The sequence below is a fragment of the Trichoderma citrinoviride genome (assembly GCF_003025115.1).
Source record: "Trichoderma citrinoviride strain TUCIM 6016 unplaced genomic scaffold BBK36scaffold_13, whole genome shotgun sequence".
NCBI lineage: Eukaryota > Fungi > Ascomycota > Sordariomycetes > Hypocreales > Hypocreaceae > Trichoderma > Trichoderma citrinoviride.
Genome location: NW_020194721.1, coordinates 563,849 through 585,964, shown reverse-complemented (window position 1 = coordinate 585,964; position 22,116 = coordinate 563,849). Strand labels below are relative to the sequence as shown.

Sequence of the window (22,116 nt, the reverse complement as noted above, 5' to 3'; positions counted from 1 at the left end):
GTTCCAGCAATCGGAAACACACCGACGACGACGAACAAAGTCCGTCTTTTACGTACGAGTGCTGTATCTACAGTACATGCGGACATCCCTGGAATGCCTGACCGCGGTGGGAAAAAAGGGAGTCGAGTCACGAGTGCAGCCTCCCCTTGCCATGCACTTTTCCACTTCTGACCGCTCCTCTGCTTGTTGTCGTTGGCTGCTTTGTTCTTGAACGACAAGGCGGCTAACGTAATCGGCGATCGATACAAGTCCAAGAAGAAGCTCAGTTCAGCCTCTCAGCCGCCAAACACTACACCAAATGATTACAGAGTCATCGCCAATCTTCTCTGCCTGAAACGTACACAAGAGAGGCAGAGACAGAGAGACAACGCCGCACCCTCCACAACACCAGCACAAACGGACATCGGCTACCCGCCGCATGCTCATTAATTCATCCGGCAGCACGCAATCATGATGATACGGAACACCTCTTTTGACATGCCGGAGCGAAGGATGCTGTGTCACCACACCCGTTGCTTACAGCAGAGCAGGGTTATGTACTGTATGAGGCTGCCTGCCCCTCCCTTCGGCTCTCAATACCCCGCGATAGTATCCAAAACTGATCATCGTCGACTATTGCCCAATCCTTACGTCGAATCCCTTTTTTCAGAAAACGCCGGACGAGCGGCTCGTGACACTTTGTAGTCGATTTTTCTTTTCGTTCATCGTGGTCTTTGCGTGAAAGTGGTGTCATTTGCGATTGAACCGGTTAGACGACGGCATTAAGATTGCGGCTCCGATGAGACTAATATCATGCTTTTTTATTCCCGCGATATTCGCCCAAATTCAGAAACTCAATGCTACGGCCCTCAGGACTCAATGCTACGACTATCTTGTAACCACCCAGATCGATACATGCATCGAAATCGAACACAAACCGACATCCTTTTTCCCCCCGGGTGATTATTCGAGCTCGGCAGTTCGTATCCTGCTACTTCGTGTGGTGGTACAGAATACTACTCCCCTTCTCCGCATATCGCTCTCCCATCTGCCGTCGGCCAATGGGCCTGCTGGCCATGATTCTACATAGGCGGCAGATGAGGGGTCTTGCATTGCAACACACGGACTGATCGGTCTGCAGCTGCACGGGCTGAGTTGCGAGGGGTGCACAAGTGCGAAAAGTGACAGCGCGGTAATTTGATGCGGGTGGCTGCTTTTCGTCTGCCGGCACGCGGTGTCTACACCGTCGCGCTTCGTTATCGCGGAAGCTCATCTCTTATGCCAATTGATGTTTCCTCCCCTAGGTAGTTACTGTCCAGCACGAATTCCTCTCACATCGGTCATACTCACAATAACCCAGCATGTATACTTGTATCATTTCCTCGATTCTTCGTTGCAGGCACTTAGACAGTACCAGTAGTACTCGGCCTCGTCTTCTTCCTCTCCCCCCAATTCCTCTTCTCCTTATCCTCAAGCCTCTTGGCCTCCAACTCCGCCGCCCTGTCCGCCCAAGCACTCCGCTCGATATCCCACAGCGGCTGCATCACCCTGCTCACCACGTCCTCGAATATCGCGCCCTGCGCCTCGTCGCTGGCTCTCCTCCGCTGCTTGAGCTTTCCGTTGCCCCAGTACGGCGTTACACCAACCTCTTCTTTCGTGTCCTTTGCATCGTTTGAGTCGTCGTTTTTGGTGTGCTTTAGAATCAGGTAGTCTACTCTTGCTCCTCCCACGTAATTACTCGATCCAACGGTGAAGAAGCGTGTCTCGCCGATGGTTAGCCCGCTGATGCGGTTTACGCCGATGGTTGTAAAGGACTCAATGGGCAGGTGCCGTGGTCCATCGACGGTTTTCTGTATTTCAACATGAGCTGTAGTCCTTAACCAAGAGTGTGAGAGCTTGAGAGTGTCAGGTAATCGTACGCTGATGATTCCGCGTGGAGGTGGTGACCCCGGAACGATAATTTGTGTTTCCCGCATATCAATGTCCTTTGCGGTCTTGAGCTCCGGTATTCTCTCTGTGAGGATCTCTTCGAAGCGTGTCGTTGCAAGTCGTAGTATCGCCGAAGGCTTGATATTCCCAGTCTGTTTCCCCCCTCACATCAGCCTTTCGTCCACACCCGATTCACCATTCCAACCTTTCACGACAGATGCGCCAAGTCAAAAAGGCAAACTCACCCTCTTCTCATCCAAAGCCTTATATAAATCCCCATGCATCAATTCTGGTTCTCTCCGCCTGATAACCTCCCCCTCCCACGCATCCAGCCTCGCGACCAATCCGCCCTGTCCTCCCCAAGCAACAACCTGTTTCAGGACATCCCCTATCCTGCGGACCTGGTCGACGGAGCAGCCCACCCAAACGAGCACCCCGAGGTCGTGGTAGAGGTGGATGGCGCTCTGCTGGAGGGCCTTGGCGGAGATCTGGGGCGTCGAGGGCCCGCCGATGGGGATCTCGGCGAGGCGGCGCGGGCGCAGGGCGAAGCGGGTTAGGGTTGGGAAGACTTGGAGTGCTGGGGGGAGGTTTGGCATTTTTCTGTTTTTCTGTTCTTTTCTTCTTCCTTTTTTCTCTCCTTCAAAGATGTCTGAGAGGGTGGATCGATACGTCGACGATGAGGAATTGCGAAGTTGAGGGGAGAGGCGGTATATACGAGAGCGCAATTGGGGTTTACTGTTCGTGGAGGATATATGGAGGGTCAGAATGAAAGATGTTGAAATGGCGGCGAAATCGCAACGTTCGATGCGTGGAAGTGAAAGTGGCGCTTTGAGCATTGTTCAGCCTTGCATGTATGCGCTGTGATAGGCTGAAGCTGCTTTAGCTTCGTAGAGGTTTGGGCGGGGCGGTGATGACATTGTTTTCCGTTGTCGAGCTTGGATAGCTCAACTTGCAACTTCCTGGTGTGCTTGTAATAGCGAATACCTCTCTACCTACCTACAAGCATCGATGAGGGACGCAGCACGATGAGTGTGAACCATGAAATGAGGAGGCAGGTCATTGCCATATACAAAGGTCCGTAAAACCACATCTATGCTCCTCTACTCTGGCAATATGTTTTGGTATCTCATTCTATCGAGTCTTCATCGTCATAAACTTGCCGAGGCTATCTTCATCCTCTTCATCATAGCCTCACCACCAGAACCTCAGACACCAAACCAAAACCTCAAACCGCGCACACGATTTGATGCACAAGCCTATATATAACAACTCACAGGCCCATTTTAAAGTTCATGGCTGAAATGATTTTGTGTCCAGAACTCCTTTACTTGGGCCGCGAATACCCTTTGGGATACGGCTACTTCCGTCCCCGCCTCCACAAGGCATTCATGTCCCGCGCCGGGGAAACAGACGAGGATAAGATTCGGACAGGCATTAAGCAAGCCGAATACGTAAAGAAAGGTACCATAGTGGTTATTCAGCCAGTCCCAACATACCATGTCCAGCGTTGAAACAACGTGTATTGACAATATTGCAGAAATAGAAGCTTTGTAAGAATCCCCCATCGTCACGACGAACTCATTGGGATCCAGACCATGAAGTCACATACATGATTATAACAAGAGGGCAAAGCGGCTCACGAAAGAAAACCCAATCACATCCACAACACCAAAAGTTTTGAATTTAAAGAAAAAGTTGGGATAATGGCAAACTCAATCTCCAGCGGCTAACTCTCGCCGGGATTATAGGTACTACTTGAAGCGGTATCGCACACTGCGCAAACGATATGACAGCGACGCCTGAGTTCGTGGAGAAAAATAAATACGTATACATCTCTCTTGGACTGAGAAATAAGGAGGAGTTGTAACGGATAATAAGGGTTTGAAGCTGCCGGGACAGATGTAATAAAAACAAGAGAATCCCTCCCCGCTAAACTCGCGGCCAATAGATGCACACAATGTAGAGAATCATATATCCAAAAGTGTTCTTTTCCTCCGCCAGAAGCAATAAACAAAAAAAAGGAAAAATGTCAAACTTGTTGGCCCAAAATGGTTGCTCCGCATAGATCAATCGGCTGCCATCTTGTTCCCTTCTCTTACCCACTCGCCTTCTTCTTCTTCGCATACCAAGCCCCAAATTCGAGACACTCCCCCAGCGCCGTACCGCTCTCGTCCATCAGGTCGCTCATCATCTTGGTCAGCCACATGTCCCACTCGTCCTGGCTCTTGCCGCTGACCTCGCGCAGGATGGGCTCCAGAGCCTGAATCTCCTGCACCTGGGTCAGCAAGGCCGTCTGGCGCAGCGCAATCTGCCCCGGCGTCAGCGTCTTCTTCTCCACCCTCGGCGTCGGCGGCTCCTTGCCCTTGGACTCGGGCTTGGCGTCGGTGGTGACGACACCGCCGATGCCCTCCTTTTCCCAGCGGAACTCGCTCAGAGGCAGGGCTATTCTTCGCGAGCGGACGTCGCCCAGGGTCTCGTACTCCTGCAGCAGCGTCGGCCCAATGACCGTGCACGGCAGAGGGTTGATGTCGAGCCGCTCCAGCGCGCGCGACAGCCACGAGTTGTATTCGGCAATGTAGTTGTTGGAGGGGACGGAAAGCGGCGTCTGCGGGTTGATGACGTAGGCGCCGAGGCTGGCGGCGGCGGCCTGCTCCTCGGCGTCCTCGACCGAGACGGTGGACGTGGGCACATGGGGCCGCAGGCTTCGGATGGCGTGGTCCGACTCCCACACCTCGAGGGTTCCGCCCGGCTTGACCATGCGCACGCACTCTTCGATAAAGGACGGCATCATCTTGTTGGTCACGGCGTAGCTGACGTCCTTGACCATGACGAGGTCGAATTCGTCCGAGGCCACGGGCCAGGGCATCTGGCGCAGGTCGTGCTGGATAAACCGCCACTGCATGTCGGCGCCGGGCTTCATGGCGTCGTTGGAGGTGCTGGAGCTGTTGTCGGGGGCGAGCGGCGCGATGTCAATGCCGGTGAAGGAGATGCCGCCGTGGCCGCGGCTCTTAAAGTACTGATGGCACATGGTGCTCCAGAAGCCCGATCCGCAGCCAATCTCCAGGACGCGCTGGGGCGGCTTCTTAATCAGGCCGGGCGACAGCACGGGGGCGCCAATGACCTGGATCAGCAGCAGCGTACGCAGGACCTGCCTGTGGAGCTCGGTGAGGTCGGAGGGCAGCGGGTAGGCCAGCGTGTGGTCGTTGAGAAAGGTGCGGCCATTGCGCTGGACAAAGGGCCTCGCGAGGAGCAGGCCCTCGGTGGCGGAGGGGTCTGTCGAGAGGATGGTGCGCGACGACGTCGACGTCTGGCCGCTGGCGGACGAGATGGACTCGGCGCGGCTGGTGGGAAAGCCCGTCATTTGTCTGAGGGCGGAGGACGACTTGTTGGGGTCCTGGTCTGGCAGCGACGCCGCGTTTGCATTTCTTCCCGCGGCTGCGACTGCGGCATCGACGACGGCAGAGGCGCTGCCGCTGAGCCTGGCGCGATGCAGGCGGGAGAGAGTCCTCGAGGCTCTGCTGCTGGACTGGGTCGGGGTCTGCGCGACGGCGGGAGAAGAGGGAGGAGGGAAGTGGGAGGAGGAGGAGGAGGCGGCGGCGGCAGAGGCTGAAGCTGCTGGCGCTGGTGCTGATGATGATGATGGTGGTGATGAGCTGGCGCCAACGCTGGTGCTGATTTTGCCGACGCTGGGCTTGGTGGTGGTGGTAGCGTTGATGGTCCCTGCAGCGCTGGTGTTGGCGGTAGTAGCAGTGCTGGTCGCAGCGGTGTTGGCGCCGGAGCTGGTCGCTGAGGTCGCTGGACTGAGCCGCGGGCTGGCGCTGTCGAGCCCCACGGAGGCGCTGGCGGCGGGGCCGTGGGCGCTGGAGCTGGAGCTGGACAGCTGCGAGTGGCTGCTGGAGCTGCGCGAGTGTCGCTGCGAGCTGGAGCTGGGCAGCGTGGGAGCGTCCGACGTCGAGTTGGGGCGCCGGGCGTGCTTCTCTCGCCGCGCGGTCCTCGAGGCTCTGTTGTCGAGGGGCACGGGCGCGCCCACCTTGCTGGAGTAGAGGTAGAGGGCGGCGTACGTGTAGTCGGACATGGTGGGCGGTGGGCCCAGGTGGTCACCTCACCTCACACGTTGACTGACAGCGGTTCGGGGGGCCTGTCGTGTCGTATCCCGTCGTGTCCTGGGCTGTGTCGCAGGTGGCATCAAGCGACAAACGGGGGGCGGCACAGGCCTCTGGAGCACTGGGCAGACGAGGATGTCGGTCCGTCGTACGGTATCCTCGTACGGTGCTCGGGGGGGGAGCTCAGTGCTTCCGCAACCGCTTCGCAAAAAAAGGCGACTCGTCACGACTCGATGCCGGCCAAGGTGCCCGCAATTTGCACCCCTGGGCTTGCTGCTGCAGTCCAAAGGGGTTTTCGCCCGCTGTGGCGCCAGTCCTGTCTTCAATATCTCCGGTCGTGTCCAGGGGCGCACAGCAAACGCAGGTTTCCTGCTTCTTGGCAAGAAAAATGAAAACAAGAAAAAAATGACCGGCCGGGGCTGTCAAGCACTTTCAACAAGCGACTACAGCCAGCGGCAGGGTTCGGCGCGTATCCTCCCGACTTGTCGCCGCGTTTCGAGTCGTCTGTCAAGTTCAATCTCTCAACTCCAATTCTCTTTGATTGCCCGGACTGCCTCTCCCATGCATGCAGACTCCGCTCACGGCCTTGCCGGGTTGCTGCGCGGGCCAATCAGCGCCGCCTGCTGGTTGGGCGAGGCTCACCAACGCCGGCGATGCCCTCTAGGGGACGCTGATCCGGCCTTCTAGAACGATTCTGAGACCGCGGAAACAAGGGCAGTCGGTTCCGGCGCACAAGCGGAAGACTTGCTCTCTGTTTGGGCCGACAAGCGCCCGGTCAACCAAATGGGCCAGGTCGAAGTTGTCCTCTGTCCTTTGTCCTTCTTTGTCTGTTGCTGTTGGTGCCCTGTGATGCTGTTATTCCCTGCCCCTCGAGCCTGTCCCGTCGGACAGCAAATTGCCTCGCTGGGCCTGTCGCTCTGAAACGGCCGGTGTGGACGCCCTTCTTGCTGTGCGTGATGGGCTTGCAATGGGCGACCTGACTTGGCGCTCGATCGTCTGTGCAGACGCGATCACGACCTGATGTGGTGGCAGTGATGTGCGCAAAAGGCCTGGATTTGGCAGCTGCCCGTAAGCAGAACCGACACCTTTGCGCAAGTTCCTTTTGGCGGCCTGGTATTCTGCCGCGATGGCGAGAAACGTGGTCGTTCCCTTGCTGTTTTCGTCTATGAAGTTGCCACGCGCTGTCCGGGTTCGTGTCCGGTATCCCTTGTCGTTCGCTTCTCTCAGGAAATCCCCGGTTTGAGGGCCCTGGCGCGGTGCTAGCAGTATGTAGCCGTAGAGTGTACGATGTTGTCGCTCCAGCCAACGCAATTGCTGTATCAACACGTCCTATGTATGGTAACGGTTCGACAAGACGTATCCAGGAACCAACCGAGTCTGAAGAATGCTCGCCAAAGTAGATGTCGCAGGGTAAACCGAGCTTCTCCGCGTTTCAACCTGCTGCAAGCTGTCGGCGTCACACCCCAAGCTCTCGGTCGTGTGCCAGACGGCGCGTAAGATTGCCGTTTGTCTTGAGCAGCGCTGCAGCACTCGCTCCATCACCGTGATGCAACGGCCAACATGGATCCCCAGCCGCGCGTCGGATTGGCAGCCAAATCGCACAAACTCCCGTCAGAAGCTTAACGGCGCAAGACTGGAGAAACCAGAGGGTCAGACGTGGTGCCAGTCGTGCACGGTGGTGTGCGCGTCGATACAACCGACGATGCAACGATCGATGCAACGATCCAGCGATGCCGATGCCGGGACGCAACGAGGTCCGTGGTGGAGGGACTCGGTGTCCTTCTTTGGCGTGTTAATAAGGCCTGTGCCGTCTTTGTTCGGCCCGTCACCTCGCAGCAGTGGTGGTCTGCTGTTCCTGGCCCGTCGACTCTGGGGATGCCGTATGCTTTAAGCGTCCGGGCAATCCTTCGCTTTCGATGGTCTCTGTTGCTGCTGCAAGGCTGCGCGGGAATTTCCTGGCTCTGGCTCTGGCTGACCGGCCTCTGTGTGGAGACGATTCGTATCTGTGCCGTTAGCGAGCCTGCCGCATCTGATCGACAAGTCGTTCTTATGCACTCGAGTCAGCGCGGCAGATGATTTGGAGATGGCGACTTCATGCGTATAAAAGCGACATGAGCAGAGCGCAAGATGGGGGCTGCTGGTGAGGCGAGGGAGAGGAAGAACTGAGAGGTGGAATGGGCTTGGTTTTGGGGGGACACATAGAAGACTGGAGGCGGCCAAACAAGTTCCGAAGTGAGCTCCAGCTCCAGCTCACGCCCGCCTCCAGCTCCAGCACTTCCACTTGCACCTATTTCTCTCTCATCAATCGCAAGTCCACCAGACGTCACACCGTTCTTTCGCCGCTCCGGAGCAAAGGACATGCCAAAGACGAAAAAAGATCCCTCCCGATTCCGCGCTGGATTCAATGCAATTTGGCAATCTGGTCCGGGGCCGCGGCTGGCCTGCCAGTGCTTATCTCGGCGTGTTGCTCTTCAGCCCATCCATCTCCATCGACCAGCCCCGTCCGGATCCCGCCACCGTTTATGCAGCTTCTGCTTTGTATCGATCTGGTGCAGCCACTTCGCCATCTCATCAAAAGTGCATTGAGAGTCATTTCTCTGCCTCCCTCTCCTATATCTTAAGGAAATGTCTCCTGCTATTTCTGGCTCTCTGCCTTGCTGGGTTTCGCCACTGCACCTCCTTTGCCAGCGACTCTGCTTCCAGCTGTTTCTCTCCGCTACAACTAACACAGTTGGTTCGCCATCCCTCCCACAAGTGCACCTGCAAACCGCCGGGGATTGTGTGGAGCAGACCGCACGCGTTTCCCCGCGTTCGTCGAGCTCTCTGGCCCTTTGTCTCCTCCATGCCTCCCGGTCTGTCTCCCTCGGCCAAATCGCTCTCGCGGCTAGCAAAATGGTCCAAATTGAGGGCCCGTGCAGAAGGTCGCTTCACCGTTTTGGTTGGCTGCAGCTCTAGTGAGTTCATCCAGGCTCTTGGCTCTTCCCGCCTGGATCCGCCCGTCATCCAAGCTGATTCCAAGCCTCGACCAATGAATACCCGACCAGTAGAGATTCAAGCAGAGAACATGCTGTCAGCAATCGATGCCTACGCTGGGCGAGCCATTGTATTCTTCTGGGACGAGTCCTGGTTTGTATGTCAAAACGCATTCATGATCAACTCGTCAGGCGAACGGATGAGGAGACCAGCTTCAGCATGCCGCGTTTCCGCACAGCTGGCCGCTACTCCAAGCACAAACCACCTCGACCATGTCATGAACCTAGCAGTCGTCGGTGCTACCATTGCGGTTCAATGGATCTGCGGCTCACCGAGCAGGTAGCCTCGTGACAATCCGGGGTCTCTCACCGTGGCCGATAAGACCCTCCTTTCTCGCAGCCAACCACGGCACACCTGTCCATGTCCTGTTGGGTTGACGTTTTATCCTTAGCCGATCAGTTCCCTCTATCGCCCTCGGACATGTTCCAGGAAAAGGCAGGCGAGCGGTAGAGGCGGATAGCTAGCTGATGATCACATGTGCATGCCGGCAAGAGACATGACGGGCCTGTCTTTGAGATCCAAGCCAACTTGCCGAGCCGTCACCGACTATCTGATTACTGAGACAACATATATGTGTATGCTCAATGTCCTTGGAGATATGATTGCGGAGTGTTGCGACGGACTTGACATTGTTTTACATAAGAGCTTTCGTCTGTAATGGCCGCTTTATGGAGGGGTTGGGGAGGTGAGAAGGAAGCGAACGGACAACGCATACAAGTAGAGCGTGCATCGCGACAAAAGTCTCGGAACCGGAGCCGAATGTGGAAGAACGCCCGTCGCCGGCATCCTCACCGTTGAGCTTCTTCCACAGCACACATTCCCATGTGAAAGAGACCCTGAGTGCTGAGGGCAATGTCTGTCAATGAACCACTGCGGGTTCAGATGTCGTGCTGGCTGCAGCTATTATGCAATGAATCAATGCTCGGGTGTGGCCCACCAGTTCATGGTTTCACGGCAACTTGCCTTACATGTGCTCAAAGAAATATGCCCGTGCTTTCATATCTGTTTACTTCACCATTCTTTCAACGAAGCGTTGGCTCAACCAACTGCCCAGAACATATCCAAAAACGGAGGAGCTGGAGGTTTTCGGCCATAGATGCAACTGAAAATGCCAGCGGCCGGCTATCGCTCAGAGCCAAGTCCCGTCCCACGCATAGCTGATACCTAGTAGAGTAGGTAGTAGTACGAGTACATATTGTCCGATGAATGCTCAGTGACGATGCAACCACGTCCAGATCGGGTGATGGACTCATCTCCTCGAGACGTCAAAGTGAGATCTGGGTGAAGCTACACAACATGCATCTCTTGCCTTACCTGGTACCTGGAACAATGAGCTGAAATGATAAACTCCAAGCCTCTCTGTCGTGATGATGGTTCAAGGCTTCAAGCCTCAAACTCAATTGTCTAACGCTGTCCTTATCGCAGCAACGCCACCGATAAGGCACGTGACTTGCAGCTCGCAGAGCCGGCGATGCGGAGCACCAGCGGCACGTGATTGCACCTTCTAGCTTCCTGACGCAGTTTGTCATCGCCAGCCGCTTCATCGTCAACTCCAAAGCGGCCGGATTTTTTCTCCTCGATATCGCCAGCCACTATTCTTCTCGCACCAGGTATTAGTTGCATCTTATCTAGTGACGACATATCTCAGTCTTGCGCTCGCTCGTTCTTGTATTTTTTTCTCATCTTTGTGAGTCGCCGTGCCGCCGCCGCGAGCGTGGCCCCTCCATTTTGCAGCGGGACCCTCCCCAATTCCCGCTTTCGTTCGCGTGTCCTGACCTTGAAAGACATTGGCTGACCTCTCTCTCCCTCACCAGTCGGCTTCCAGGTCGCAGCAGACTGTCTGCGCTTGTTCTATCCAGCCCTCAGTATCTTTTTTGGCACGACTCCCTCGCCTCTCCTGCCCTTGGCTCGCCGCCTTCTCGACGCTCCTTGTCCGATCAGAGCTTTACGCCACAGCCCCCCGAACCCCGCGGCTTGCTACTCCTCACCCTAGCCAGCCAGCGACGACGTAATCTCGAGCGTCAGCTGCCTGCTCATGGACAATTGAGGTCGACCCCGGCTTCGCTTTGATTCGACTGCGCCGGCCCTCACAAGTGCACATGTCACGGCTGTTCTCTCGCCGGTCCCATGCGCAAACGCGATATCCGTCCAGCGTCCCTCGTTTCGAACACCGCGTCTAGTGGAGAGCCGTCTTCCGCCTTGTCTACGACCCGGGCTCTGCCCCGACCCCCCTTCATCAAACACTAAACAACAGATGACATTCTGCTCCCGACTGGCTTGCCACGACAGACTTACCATCTCCCTCCTTCACCCCTACTCTCCCAATCGTCCAGCCTAGGCCACCCTCAGAACCGCTCGTCGGTGCGGTCCTGAACAGCCGCGGCTCCGAAGCCGACAATCGTAAAAAACCGTCAAGCACAACCTCTGAGGCATGTACTCACAAAGCCACCAGCAGGGACACAATGCCCGGTTGAATGGGGCAGGGCGGGGGATGCCCAACATGCTGTACAATTTCCAACAGCATGCGCAGCATCAGCACCCCTCCCAGCCCCAGCATCACCAAGGGCTGCAACACGACCATATGCTCCAGGGCGCCAATGGGCTGGGCCATCACTCGTCTTTCGCGTCTGGACTCCTCTCAACCTCGGCCAGCTTCAACTCCGCCTCTCTCTCCAACGGGCACGCAACCAATGCCCGAGCCGGGCAGGCTCCGCAAAATGAAATGTGGCAGGAACAGCTGCGGCTGCACAAGGAGGCTGAGAGGGCGCACTCCGCCATGACAGAACAGCAGCAGCCTCACTACTATGCAAGACTTAAGGCGTCGGAGAACAGGGGCATCGGTGGCCCGCCTCCCTCCAATGGCAAGACCCAGGCAGACAGCGAGAACGACCCGGCGGATATGAGAAGGCCGTTGAACGTGGAGAAGGGGACGACTCGCCAGGACTGGCACAACCTGGACATGAGCGGCCAGGGATTGCGAAATCTTGCCTCGGAGCTCTTCCGGTACCAATTCCTCAACGAACTCTACATCGCCTCGAACAAGCTCACTCGCCTTCCCAACGCTATAGGAGAGCTGCGCCAACTGCGTCACCTTGATGCTTCTTTCAACCAGATCAGCGAGCTGCCCCCGGAACTGGGCATGTGCACCTACCTGAAGCAGTTGCTCCTTTTCAACAACAACCTCCAAGAGCTGCCCTTTGAGCTCGGCTCTCTTCATCAACTGGAAATGCTAGGCATAGAAGGCAATCCTTTGGAGCCGAGCATAAAGCAGGAAATCATGGAAAAGGGCACCAAGAGCCTGATTAATGCGCTGATGGAAGGAGCTCCGAGTATGTTCTCCCCAATGGTCAAATCCCTGGGTCGCTTGCGTCGATTGCTAACTTGTCTTCTTCTGTAGTTCCTCTGCCCCCTACCCCGCGGAAAGAAATCATCATTCAGGAGGACGTGCCCGAAAATCTGGAACGAATCAGGGTCTTTTCATGGAATATCCTTTGCGACAAGTATGCGACAACACAGACGTATGGGTACACGCCCACCGGGGCCTTGAGTTGGGAATACCGCAAGAACTGCATCCTGGAAGAGCTGCGGATACGAGACGCAGACTTTTTGGCTCTGCAGGAAGTCTCCACTGATGCCTTCAAGGAGGATCTGAGCCCCGAGCTGGCACAGATGGACTACAAGGGCGTGCACTGGCCCAAGTCGCGAGCCAAGACAATGTCCGAAAAGGATGCGCAAACCGTCGACGGCTGCGCTGTGTTCTACAAGCAGAGCAAGTTTATCCTGCTCGACAAGCAGCTGATTGAGTTTGCCTCGATTGCCATCAACCGCCCCGACATGAAGAATCAGCATGATGTCTTCAACCGAGTCATGCCAAAGGACAACATTGCCGTCATCTGCTTCTTCGAGTCCCGACTGACTGGCGCTCGTATCATCCTGGTTAACGTGCATCTGACGTGGGACTCGGCACTGGCAGACGTCAAGCTGATCCAGACGGGCATCCTCATGGAGCATGTGACAAAGTTGGCGGAGAAGTACGCAAGGTGGCCGGCAGTCAAGGACAAGAAGATGATTACGCTGCCGCGATCCGACGACGCTGACGAACCTCCGCCGCCGCCGCAAGCCGAGCCGGGCCCGAGCCAAGAGTACCGATCCAACACGGACATTCCACTGGTGGTCTGCGGTGACTTTAACTCGACAAAGGACTCTTCAGTGTGGGAACTCATGTGCCTCGGTCGTGTACCGCCAGACCACGCAGAGCTGAACAACTTCCATTATGGAAGCTTCACCCGCGACGGCATCGAGCACCCCTTCAGCCTACGAGACGCATACGCGCCCATCCAGAACACGCCGGACGAGTTACCCTTTACCAACTACACGCCCGGCTTCGCAGACGTCATCGACTACATCTGGTACTCGGCCAACACCCTGGAAGTTGTCGAGCTGCTGGGTCCTCCCGATCCGACATACATGAAACGAATCCCAGCTTTCCCCAACTGGCACTTCCCGGCCGATCATATCCAGATCATGTCCGAGTTTGTCATCAAAAACCGAAAAGACAAGAAACAAGTGTCTGAATAGTTGCTGTGATTCTTCTTTCTTGTCTTTTCCTGCCTCTCGTCATTTCTTTTCTCTTCTCTTTTTTGGTTGGCAAGGTGGGCGGTGTCGCGTGGATAGAAGGATACAAAGGGTAGGACGAAACCGCTAGTGATTGAACGAATGGAAAACCTCTTATGCCTCAAATCTGGATGTAGTTTTGGGTTTTGTAAATTGGAGTCTACGGCATCTTTTTTACTTCTTCTCTTTCTATCTCTGTCTCTCTCTTTCGTTTGCGCGTGGATTGACAAGCGAGGGCCTTTGGGCTTAGCGAGGGGGGTGAGTAGCAGATGAATGTGACAATGTATGTGTAATGGAGTGGACGGCGGTGGAAGCGATGTGTACGAAGTAGTTCTATTAGGAGTTGACGTTCTTTTTCTTCAATTCAGTCAAAGTGCGTGTGCGATCTGGTGACTGTTGCCTTGATTTCTGTGATGTTGGGGATTATAAGGTGTTGATTTAGGGTAACACTCTCGGGTGAGGACATCTGAAGGTCCTGTTGGGGGAATGAGGAGTCGGTGAAGGTAAAGAATTAATGTAGATTGCCGTGCGATTTGATGAGACATCATGATGCATCTGTTGAATGGTCTCGTATAGACGGGAAGATGCTTGGTGAGGGGATAGGTCTGAGTCATTTCGTCGGTGAGCATGTGAGGCCTCACGGGTACTTATGTTCAGAGTGTCCCTTGGATGTTGTTTTTGCGAAGGTGCATATAGACCCTTTCAGTTTCCGCTCGGGTTGTTTGGCGGTTCTTCAGTCATTCCTTTTGCATTCTTCCGTTATCTTCCCTGAGGGAGTTTATAGGGGGATGTTTTGAGGTAATGGGCGTGGGTGTGGATGGGGAGGTGTTTTCATTTAACCTCCTTTGTGGTGTAGGAGAAGTATGCGCACATGCTTTCACCCCCTGGCCCCTTTTGGATTGTCTGGAGTGTGATACTGAATCGTGAGTGTTTTAAGGAGCGCCGTTGCCCATGAAGCACATTATCGACAGACAGACAGCGTGATCCAGGCAGAAATGCAGACGCTGAGGAGAAATGGGACATACAACACGACCGACGAACCCTGGCCGAGGAAAAACATACCTGGCTATCCACACAAACTGGTAATCCGAGCTGCCCTCCAGAACAGATTAGTGATAGGAAGATGGTCAGGCCTATGGAGAAGATGGTGCTTGGAGGAAAAAACTCGAACTGATGTGCTTCCCCGTTGTCCGGCACCGGCGAAGACTGGAGCATCCAACGTCAAGCTGATCTAGCTGCTCTGACGACTGCGTTCTTACTACGACATTACGGAACTTCGATGCTGGATGGGGCAAGATGATTCACATCTTGTCAAGGTCTCAAGCTATGACAGAACTTATGGGCCGAAGGAATGTCTACAACGACCGTCGAGGCCATTCCACCGCTGACAAGGCTGTGGTCATTGAAGATAGCCAGCTCTGGGGGTGTCCTTGTGCCTTGAATTGGAGTATCGGATCCGACAGACGAATCAGTTTATAGTTATCTACCGACTGAGAGGGCAAAGATAATCATTTGCCTTGGGAGATGTTCTAGGAGATATGGAACGTCCCCTTTATTGCTGAGCGACAATAACGATCATGGAGAGCCTCTTTCGTCATGGCGTCGCCGGATATATCTGGCATCCAGAATTGCATAACATATGACGACAGGTGCGAGGAGAGGGACGAGAGACTATGTGCCCTGGGCTGGGTTAGTGATATTTACCGCAGCCCGCAGAGAGTCTTATCAACATCCAGCATGAAGGAGACATTGGGCATGCGGACTTGGTCCGAAAGATTGAAGAGGAGGGCAGTCACCAAGAGCTTTATCCAAATCGGCCAGCCAGCACATGAAGAGACAGACGGTTATGGATCATCACTGAGACACCGGGACCGGATCCGGTACTTGGCATGATGGGATGTCAACACGCACACTTCTCCGCCTGACTTGGCCATTGGGATATAACGGATTTGCGCAACACAGTAGAGAATGATGTGTGGAAGAACAACTCGCACATCTACTGAGCCGCCTGCTGGAGGATAGTGAGTGACGGAGAACAACACAGCTGACGAAAAGATGCCGCCGTCGAGTTGTCGCCATGGATGGTGCAACTTTTGGTGACCGAGAACTTGGAAAACGAGGAAAACTGCCCTGCGTGGCACGACGGTCGTCAATGACCAGACTGGATATGGGCTTCTTCTATGCCATCCGTATGCCACTGCTCTACGAACTGTAAGAGCGTGGATTCACAAGCGACCCCCAAGCTGCTCCCCCAAGATGGATGCCATCCCTGATTCTCCTTCCTCATCTCTATTGGAACCAAAAACCTCCTCAAGAACCGGTACGGGGGGACCATCCAGACGCTCGGTATGACGGCCGCTTTGCTAGAAGGCGAAATATCGCTCGTCTTTTCGACTCTGCGAGACTGAGCGAGTCACACATGTATACTGTATGTCACCATCTGTCCCCTTCGAGTTCAGCTTCGAAGCTATCTTTCTTTTTGACAATGGTATTGAAAAGTGCTCACCAGCTAAAGAACGGATGAAGAACGTCTGTTGTGTTGGAAGGGCTCGCTTACTTGGAAAAAAATCCGCGACCCTACCTATGTAATGATAGAGCCACAAACTTGCTTGTTTTCCATTTGTTTCAGGCTCTTTCGGATTTTGGAGAGGCTGCCACCGCCTCTTCATAGAAGCAGAAGAGAAATGAGAAGATGTGCAAGAGGTCCATCGAACTCTGCGTGATATCTCAATCAAGGAGTTGCTAGGAACGTTGTGTTTTGTATGTTTCCCTTGCAGCATAAGCATATCCCGACTTTTCTTCTTATCACTCTTCCGGACTCTTCGGTAACGTTGCTATAGGACGATTCTACCTTGAGGACAACAAACTTCATGAACTCAATGATTGGCCTTCATGCCGCTGGCATACCCTAAAGACAGAGGCGTCGCTTTCGCTGTGCACAAATGTCTGGAATCCCTCAGACAATGTGGGAACCTTACGGGAACGTACAAAGCCCCCATGGCCCGCGACGCCCGAGCCTACGCCCAGGGCGCTTTGCGTATATTCATCGAATATAACGAAAACCGAACCGCTTCCCTGATCGAGCATCGGCTTTGGACGCAGATGCTCCAGTTCCTCTGCGATCAGAACAGCATCATCAAGACCGCTGGCTGGCAGTTCTTCTGCAACCGTTGCAAAGAGATGACCCTATTTTACCGAGAGGCATCTAGGCAAAGTCGTTCCAATGTTTTCCACCCATCCACGGTTTATCTAGGCGGGCGCGCCTTGCAGTCGTACACAGTCTCGCTTGGAACACCTTGTATCTGTCTTGAAAGAAAGCAGAAACTTGTAGGCTTTGCGAATTCTGAGCCGCAAGCTGAGAGCGTGTGCTGAGATCAGGAGATTGACAAGGGAGAGTGAGTGGAGGGCGATATCACGGGCGAGAATGGGACGCTAAAAGGCACTCTGGCTATGAGTGACCGGGTAGCGATAGCAGACTGTAAACGTTGGAATGGGAACCCCCTGACTTTGTGATGGATGAAGCCGGAGAGCTGTTGAAACTTGATCCGTCCTTCACGGTTTGGTCCCGGGTTGATGATATCCAGCGTCCACGATAATTCCATCCCCCTGCCGGTCTGGTCAATAGTGGTTACACGGGATGAACAATGATACCTATACAGACCATAGAGTACAAATACTTAGGTAGAGAGGAACAAACAGGGCGGATGTCTTGACGCCGCAGCATAATTCACTGCTGCCTGAGGTGCGAGGGCGTGACTCGGCCCTTGGACTGTTCCGTTGATGTTGCCAGCCCGACACAACTTACGCCCCGATGCTCTTTGCCTCCATTTCTTTTGTCTTCCTTCAACTCAGATTTCAACCTTTTTTTTTCTTTCTCATCACTTCAATCACTCCGAGTTCGCTGCCCCTTCTCGTCGGACTTGGGCAGATGGACGAGCCACCTCGACGACCTGCATAGCCTTGTTGACCTCCTTCACATCCAGGCCCATTTCTCTACTCAGAAGAGTCAAGCAGATAGACAAGCTGCCTGACAGCATACGCAGAGTTGCACAAGGCTTGAGTTGCTCTTCCTTCTCTCCCGGGCCACACTCTCTCCTCGCTACCATGAGCGTCCCATGGCCGGATTCATCGACGCAGATGGGTTATCTGGGCAACTCCTACTCTTGCTTATCCAGCCAGCAGAGATGCCAATTCTACGAGGAGTTGCTTAAAAGATGCCACTCCCTTGACGTGCTACGACAAGAGCGCGTTGTGCTCCCTAATGAAGCGCTCCCTGCCGGCATCCCCACCAACCCGGGCATTGGAATAAGGCATTACGTGATGTCGCCGAGACATCGAGATTCAGCCCAGAAACGCAAGGCTGTTGTCATTGCCTGTGAGTTTGGCATTGCGGAAAGCAGGCGAAACGAGCCGGTGGCCATCTGTGCCGTTGACTGTCTCACTGGCGACACGTTGGTCTCTTCGCTCGTTGCCCTCTCGCAGCCAATGTTCGACTGGCGCAAGAACATTCATGGCATCGACTTGCACCAGATAAATGCCGCAATGAAGAGCGGACAATGTCTTGCGGGGTGGAGAGCAGCACGAGACAAGCTGTTCGAATACATTGACGAGGAGACAATCCTGGTCGGATATGGCATTCGACTTCCATTGGAGCTGCTGCGCTTTTACCACACCAACATTGTCGATCCTCAAGTTCTTGTCACGGCTGCGATTTTCCCGAAAAGAATACCGCTCATGGGGAAAGGCAAATATAAATCGCCGCTGCCCCATGTTTGCAGTGAGTTTCTTCGAATCACTCTCCGACAGGGCCTTCACGGGGAGGTAGGCATTCACGATCGGCTCGAGAATGCACTGGCAGCCAGAGAAATTGCTTTGAAATGCATCCAAAAGCCCGACGAGCTGAGAGATTGGGCGCACCGCAAGAAAATCGAGTTTTGGACAGCAAACCCGACGGCGAAAGGGGTTCATCACTACACCAGCACCAGCAATCAGACAAGCGCTGCCCCCCTTTCCAGTCAAAACAGTACCAACCAGAATGTTCCGCACCAGAATGTTCCCGAGCAGATCGTTCCCAACGTCCCTAAGAAGACTGTGCATGAGCAGAGTGTACCCAAAGAGACCTCGGCTTTAGACACACCGAATGATAAATACGAGGCTTGGTACAGGGCAGGCTTTGAAAGTGGATTCCGAATGGGCTACGAACGAGGCCTTGAAAAGACAAATGAAGGACAGAAACAGACATCGACGGAGAAGAATCAGTTGGAAGAGTCTCATTCCGAGTGCCAGCCCCAGAAGCTGATTTCATTCTCGGACGACGAAAGCGAGCCCGGCGACCGCAACGGGATCTCGGACTGTCATGAAAATGGCGAGACATCAGCAGCAGAAGTCGGAGGTCTCCTTGCCCGACTCATGAAGGACGATAAGATCAGGAATATAATACAGAGTGGAAAACTGGACCAGGATGAGAAGGTGACAAATGGCAAATGAAGAGGCACACTATGACGACTTAAGTCATGTAATGAGAGAGATCATGTACTCGTGGGAGCGAGGGTATCTGAAGCCAAGTGCCATCCATATACGAGTAATGTTTGTGAGAATTAACCCTTGATAGCACCATATTGATGTTGTGGCCGAAGAGCAACTAACCGTGACTGACCAGTACCTGGACGTATTTTCCACCGTGTCAATGTTCTGTTTGCCAGTTGCTCCTGGTTGAACAACAATGAAAGCAGTCAGGCAGCTGTCATCTCGAGGCAGCAACTGCCGCTACCCTGGTGCAGCAGAATGGTTACACGTACCTTGGGCAAGTTCAAGACAGCCGCCAACTGTCAACCTGCAACTCCAAAACTTGACCCTTTGACACCCCAAACGCCGGACTGCGACGCGTCCGCAGTCACTCAGCGCGCGGATCGAGCCAGCATCAATAGTCATCATACTTTAACATGATACTGCGTCTTTCGTTTACGAAACAACACCTGAAGCTATACGATGAAGCTGCCATTTGCAGAACCGACGTTCCCTCCGACGCCTCCCAGGTCCCCAATCCAATGGACCGGCAGGTTCAGCGCTCCGATCATCTCTCACGTTTCCGACGAACCCAAGCGATCTATTGACCACCTACCACCCGAAATCATCTGCATGGTCATGGGCAATCTCACGTCGAGGTTCGACCTGCGGAACTTGGGAGCCAGCTCGTTCTACTTGGCGGCCGTGCTCAACCAACACAGGATTTCCATTCTCAAGACGATGCTGGGCAAGATGCTGGACCCGTCCAACTTGGACATCTGCCTGCTGACCATGGGCATCCTGCAAGTCAGCCGCAAGGGTGACGAGGTTTGGCAGTGCCTGTGGGCTCTCTCGCAACGCCCGACGCTGGACGCGATCCACGACGCCGAGACGCTCTGCAGCATGCTCGACCTGACGCTGTACATTGAGTACATGCTGACCATTTACACTTATCCCAAGCATCCAGACGGCTTCTGGAGACGCGCGCTGCGCAAGTACGCCAACCGCTGGCCTGAGGGCAACGTTCCCGACGGCTTCGTCTCCATCAACTCCAAGACAAAAGAGGAGCTGCAACAAGTTGCCTCCCGGCTCTGGAACGTGCGAGACGCCGCCCTGGGTAACAGCCCCGACGCGGAGCCCCGGGCCGAGCACTCAGCCGAGCTCATGACGCTGTTCCAGCGGGAGATGTTTTCCGCGGAGCTGAAGCTGCGCTGCGACCTGGTGGCACAGCTGGGCCACAGCGTGCCCGAGTGGATGTGCGAAGAGGCGCCCGGCGACGGCGTGCAGAGCTTCCTCGAGCTGCTGTAGTGCTGCAGCGTGCACGCCATGGCTCGCTGCTGGAACCGCGACGACGGCGAGGTGTGGACGGAGATGAACCGCTCGTCGTGGGCCGAGGGCAGAGCGCTGGGCATTCGCTTCTACATCTGCCTGGCCATGTTCATGCCGCATTCCGCGAGCGCCGACGACGTCGACGAGATTTGCACTGCCATTGAATCGTTCATGTCGTACTATCGGACTCCCGACATCTGGGGCGAGGCGTATCAGTGGTTCTTTGAGTTTCATGACGCCGCGTGGGACGGGCTGTGGAAGCACACATTGGAATTTTGCCGGCAGTTGGATGACGGGCTTGTGGATGACATTAATGGAGGGACTGATTACTTTTGAGGTCTTGATTCTAGAATCTGTCGTTCATTTTTTGGGGGGTTTTTGTGCATTTTGTTTGAGTTAGCGATGAGCGATGTATAGATTAGCTGAAGGAATAAAGCCGTGATTTAGCAATACTAGCTGCGTCCAAGAAGAAATGGGGGAGAATCCAGATGAAGCTCAAACAAAAAGACGAAATCATCATCGAAATTGCTGCTCAAGCTTGACCATACCTCTGGTCTTTGAGTTCAACGATCCGCCACCGTCATCTTGGATCGCTTCCCCATCATGGTCTTGTCATCGAAGCTCACATGCCTGCGCCGCTTGCTGCCCTTGTTGCTGACTGGAGACGGAATCGCTGTACCGTGTCGCGGAGGTCGTTCTTGATCCCCGTCTTGCGCCTTTCCATCATGGCCAGAAGAACCTGTACTTTGCTTTGGAATGGCCACGGGGATGTGACTCTTCATTTTGCCTCCCACCTTCTTCGTAATCGCATTCAAGTTCACTTTTGGTGTCACCTTGACCTTTGTATTTGCAGTGACCTTTGGAATCGTCCTTTGCACCACCTTGGACGCAACGTCCGGAGTCATCGCAGGCGATGCCATCTCCGGAACCACCTGGGGAGGAGGAGGGGGAGGAGGAGGGGTCTCCGCAGATGTTGCCCTAGGCGGCGTGCCCTTGCCCTCCCTTATGATGCCGACAAGGCACCCGCTCCTGCGGCGGCACGTCGGGGCGACGACGAACTTGAGGCCGGGCCGCCAGGGGACGAGGACGAGGGAGCCGCGGAACTCGGGGCCGACGGAGCCGACGGGGCGGTTGGTGGCGGAGTCGTAGAAGCGGATGGAGGTCGGGGCGGCGGCGTCGATGCGGATGGCGAGGGCGAGGGTGTCGCGGGGAGGGTGGATTTCTTGGTTGGGGGGGTGGGTTGTCCATGTTGGTGGGAGGGGGGGCTTGTGAGTCTAAGGTAGGAGTGGTGATGTTAGTTTCGGTTCAAAGGGGGGGGGGAGATTGTTGATGGGAAGGGTGAGGGTTTTGCGGAGGAGGGTTAGGGAGGTTGATGGGTGCGGGATGAAAGGGGGGGGGACTGACTTCTTTTTGGCATTTGAGGAGGAGAGTTTCTGTGGATGCCGAGGTTGGGAGGGTGAGGGATGGCATGTTGAGGTTTGGTGAGGAGGCGCTGTTTGGTCTTTACTCTGTCGGTGATGATGGATATGGCTGAGGGAGATTGATGTTTTTTGGTAAGTTAAGGAGAGTGCTGTTGTCAGTTGGGATATGAATTGAGTTGGGTATCAATTATACATGCACCCAA

General features: G+C 54.8%; 8 protein-coding genes across 8 annotated transcripts; 4 read left to right on the top strand and 4 right to left on the bottom strand.

Annotated features, from left to right (window-relative positions):
- Positions 1-1,382: 1,382 nt before the first annotated feature.
- Positions 1,383-2,504, bottom strand: BBK36DRAFT_1126886 (hypothetical protein; the record flags this gene model as incomplete). Its single annotated transcript, XM_024891431.1, has 3 exons — positions 1,383-1,829; positions 1,899-2,060; positions 2,154-2,504. 3 exons carry the CDS (start codon positions 2,502-2,504, stop codon positions 1,383-1,385), a joined length of 960 nt encoding a protein of 319 aa, XP_024746765.1.
- A 429-nt stretch (positions 2,505-2,933) lies between these two features.
- On the top strand, positions 2,934-3,419 carry BBK36DRAFT_1126922 (hypothetical protein; the record flags this gene model as incomplete). Its single annotated transcript, XM_024891435.1, has 2 exons — positions 2,934-2,982; positions 3,226-3,419. 2 exons carry the CDS (start codon positions 2,934-2,936, stop codon positions 3,417-3,419), a joined length of 243 nt encoding a protein of 80 aa, XP_024746764.1.
- A 584-nt stretch (positions 3,420-4,003) lies between these two features.
- Positions 4,004-5,406, bottom strand: BBK36DRAFT_1133672 (S-adenosyl-L-methionine-dependent methyltransferase; the record flags this gene model as incomplete). The annotated part of the gene is made up of 1 exon (XM_024892110.1): positions 4,004-5,406. Exon 1 carries the CDS (start codon positions 5,267-5,269, stop codon positions 4,004-4,006), a length of 1,266 nt encoding a protein of 421 aa, XP_024746763.1. The 5' UTR covers positions 5,270-5,406.
- Positions 5,407-5,437: 31 nt separating this feature from the next.
- On the bottom strand, positions 5,438-5,983 carry BBK36DRAFT_1094306 (hypothetical protein; the record flags this gene model as incomplete). Its single annotated transcript, XM_024889059.1, has 1 exon — positions 5,438-5,983. A coding segment is annotated over one exon (546 nt), but the record flags the coding sequence as incomplete, so codon positions are not given.
- A 5,492-nt stretch (positions 5,984-11,475) lies between these two features.
- On the top strand, positions 11,476-13,622 carry BBK36DRAFT_1126388 (hypothetical protein; the record flags this gene model as incomplete). Its single annotated transcript, XM_024891374.1, has 2 exons — positions 11,476-12,373; positions 12,442-13,622. 2 exons carry the CDS (start codon positions 11,476-11,478, stop codon positions 13,620-13,622), a joined length of 2,079 nt encoding a protein of 692 aa, XP_024746761.1.
- Positions 13,623-17,978: 4,356 nt separating this feature from the next.
- BBK36DRAFT_1094062 (hypothetical protein) lies at positions 17,979-18,596 on the top strand (the record flags this gene model as incomplete). Its single annotated transcript, XM_024889052.1, has 1 exon — positions 17,979-18,596. A coding segment is annotated over one exon (618 nt), but the record flags the coding sequence as incomplete, so codon positions are not given.
- Positions 18,597-19,646: 1,050 nt separating this feature from the next.
- On the top strand, positions 19,647-20,828 carry BBK36DRAFT_1126844 (hypothetical protein; the record flags this gene model as incomplete). The annotated part of the gene is given in 2 exon segments (XM_024891427.1): positions 19,647-20,467; positions 20,480-20,828. The coding sequence occupies 2 exon segments, from the start codon at positions 19,647-19,649 to the stop codon at positions 20,826-20,828; spliced, it is 1,170 nt and encodes a 389-aa protein (XP_024746759.1).
- A 227-nt stretch (positions 20,829-21,055) lies between these two features.
- BBK36DRAFT_1181947 (hypothetical protein) lies at positions 21,056-21,962 on the bottom strand (the record flags this gene model as incomplete). Its single annotated transcript, XM_024896281.1, has 2 exons — positions 21,056-21,766; positions 21,897-21,962. The coding sequence occupies 2 exons, from the start codon at positions 21,960-21,962 to the stop codon at positions 21,056-21,058; spliced, it is 777 nt and encodes a 258-aa protein (XP_024746758.1).
- Between the last annotated feature and the right edge of the window lie 154 nt (positions 21,963-22,116).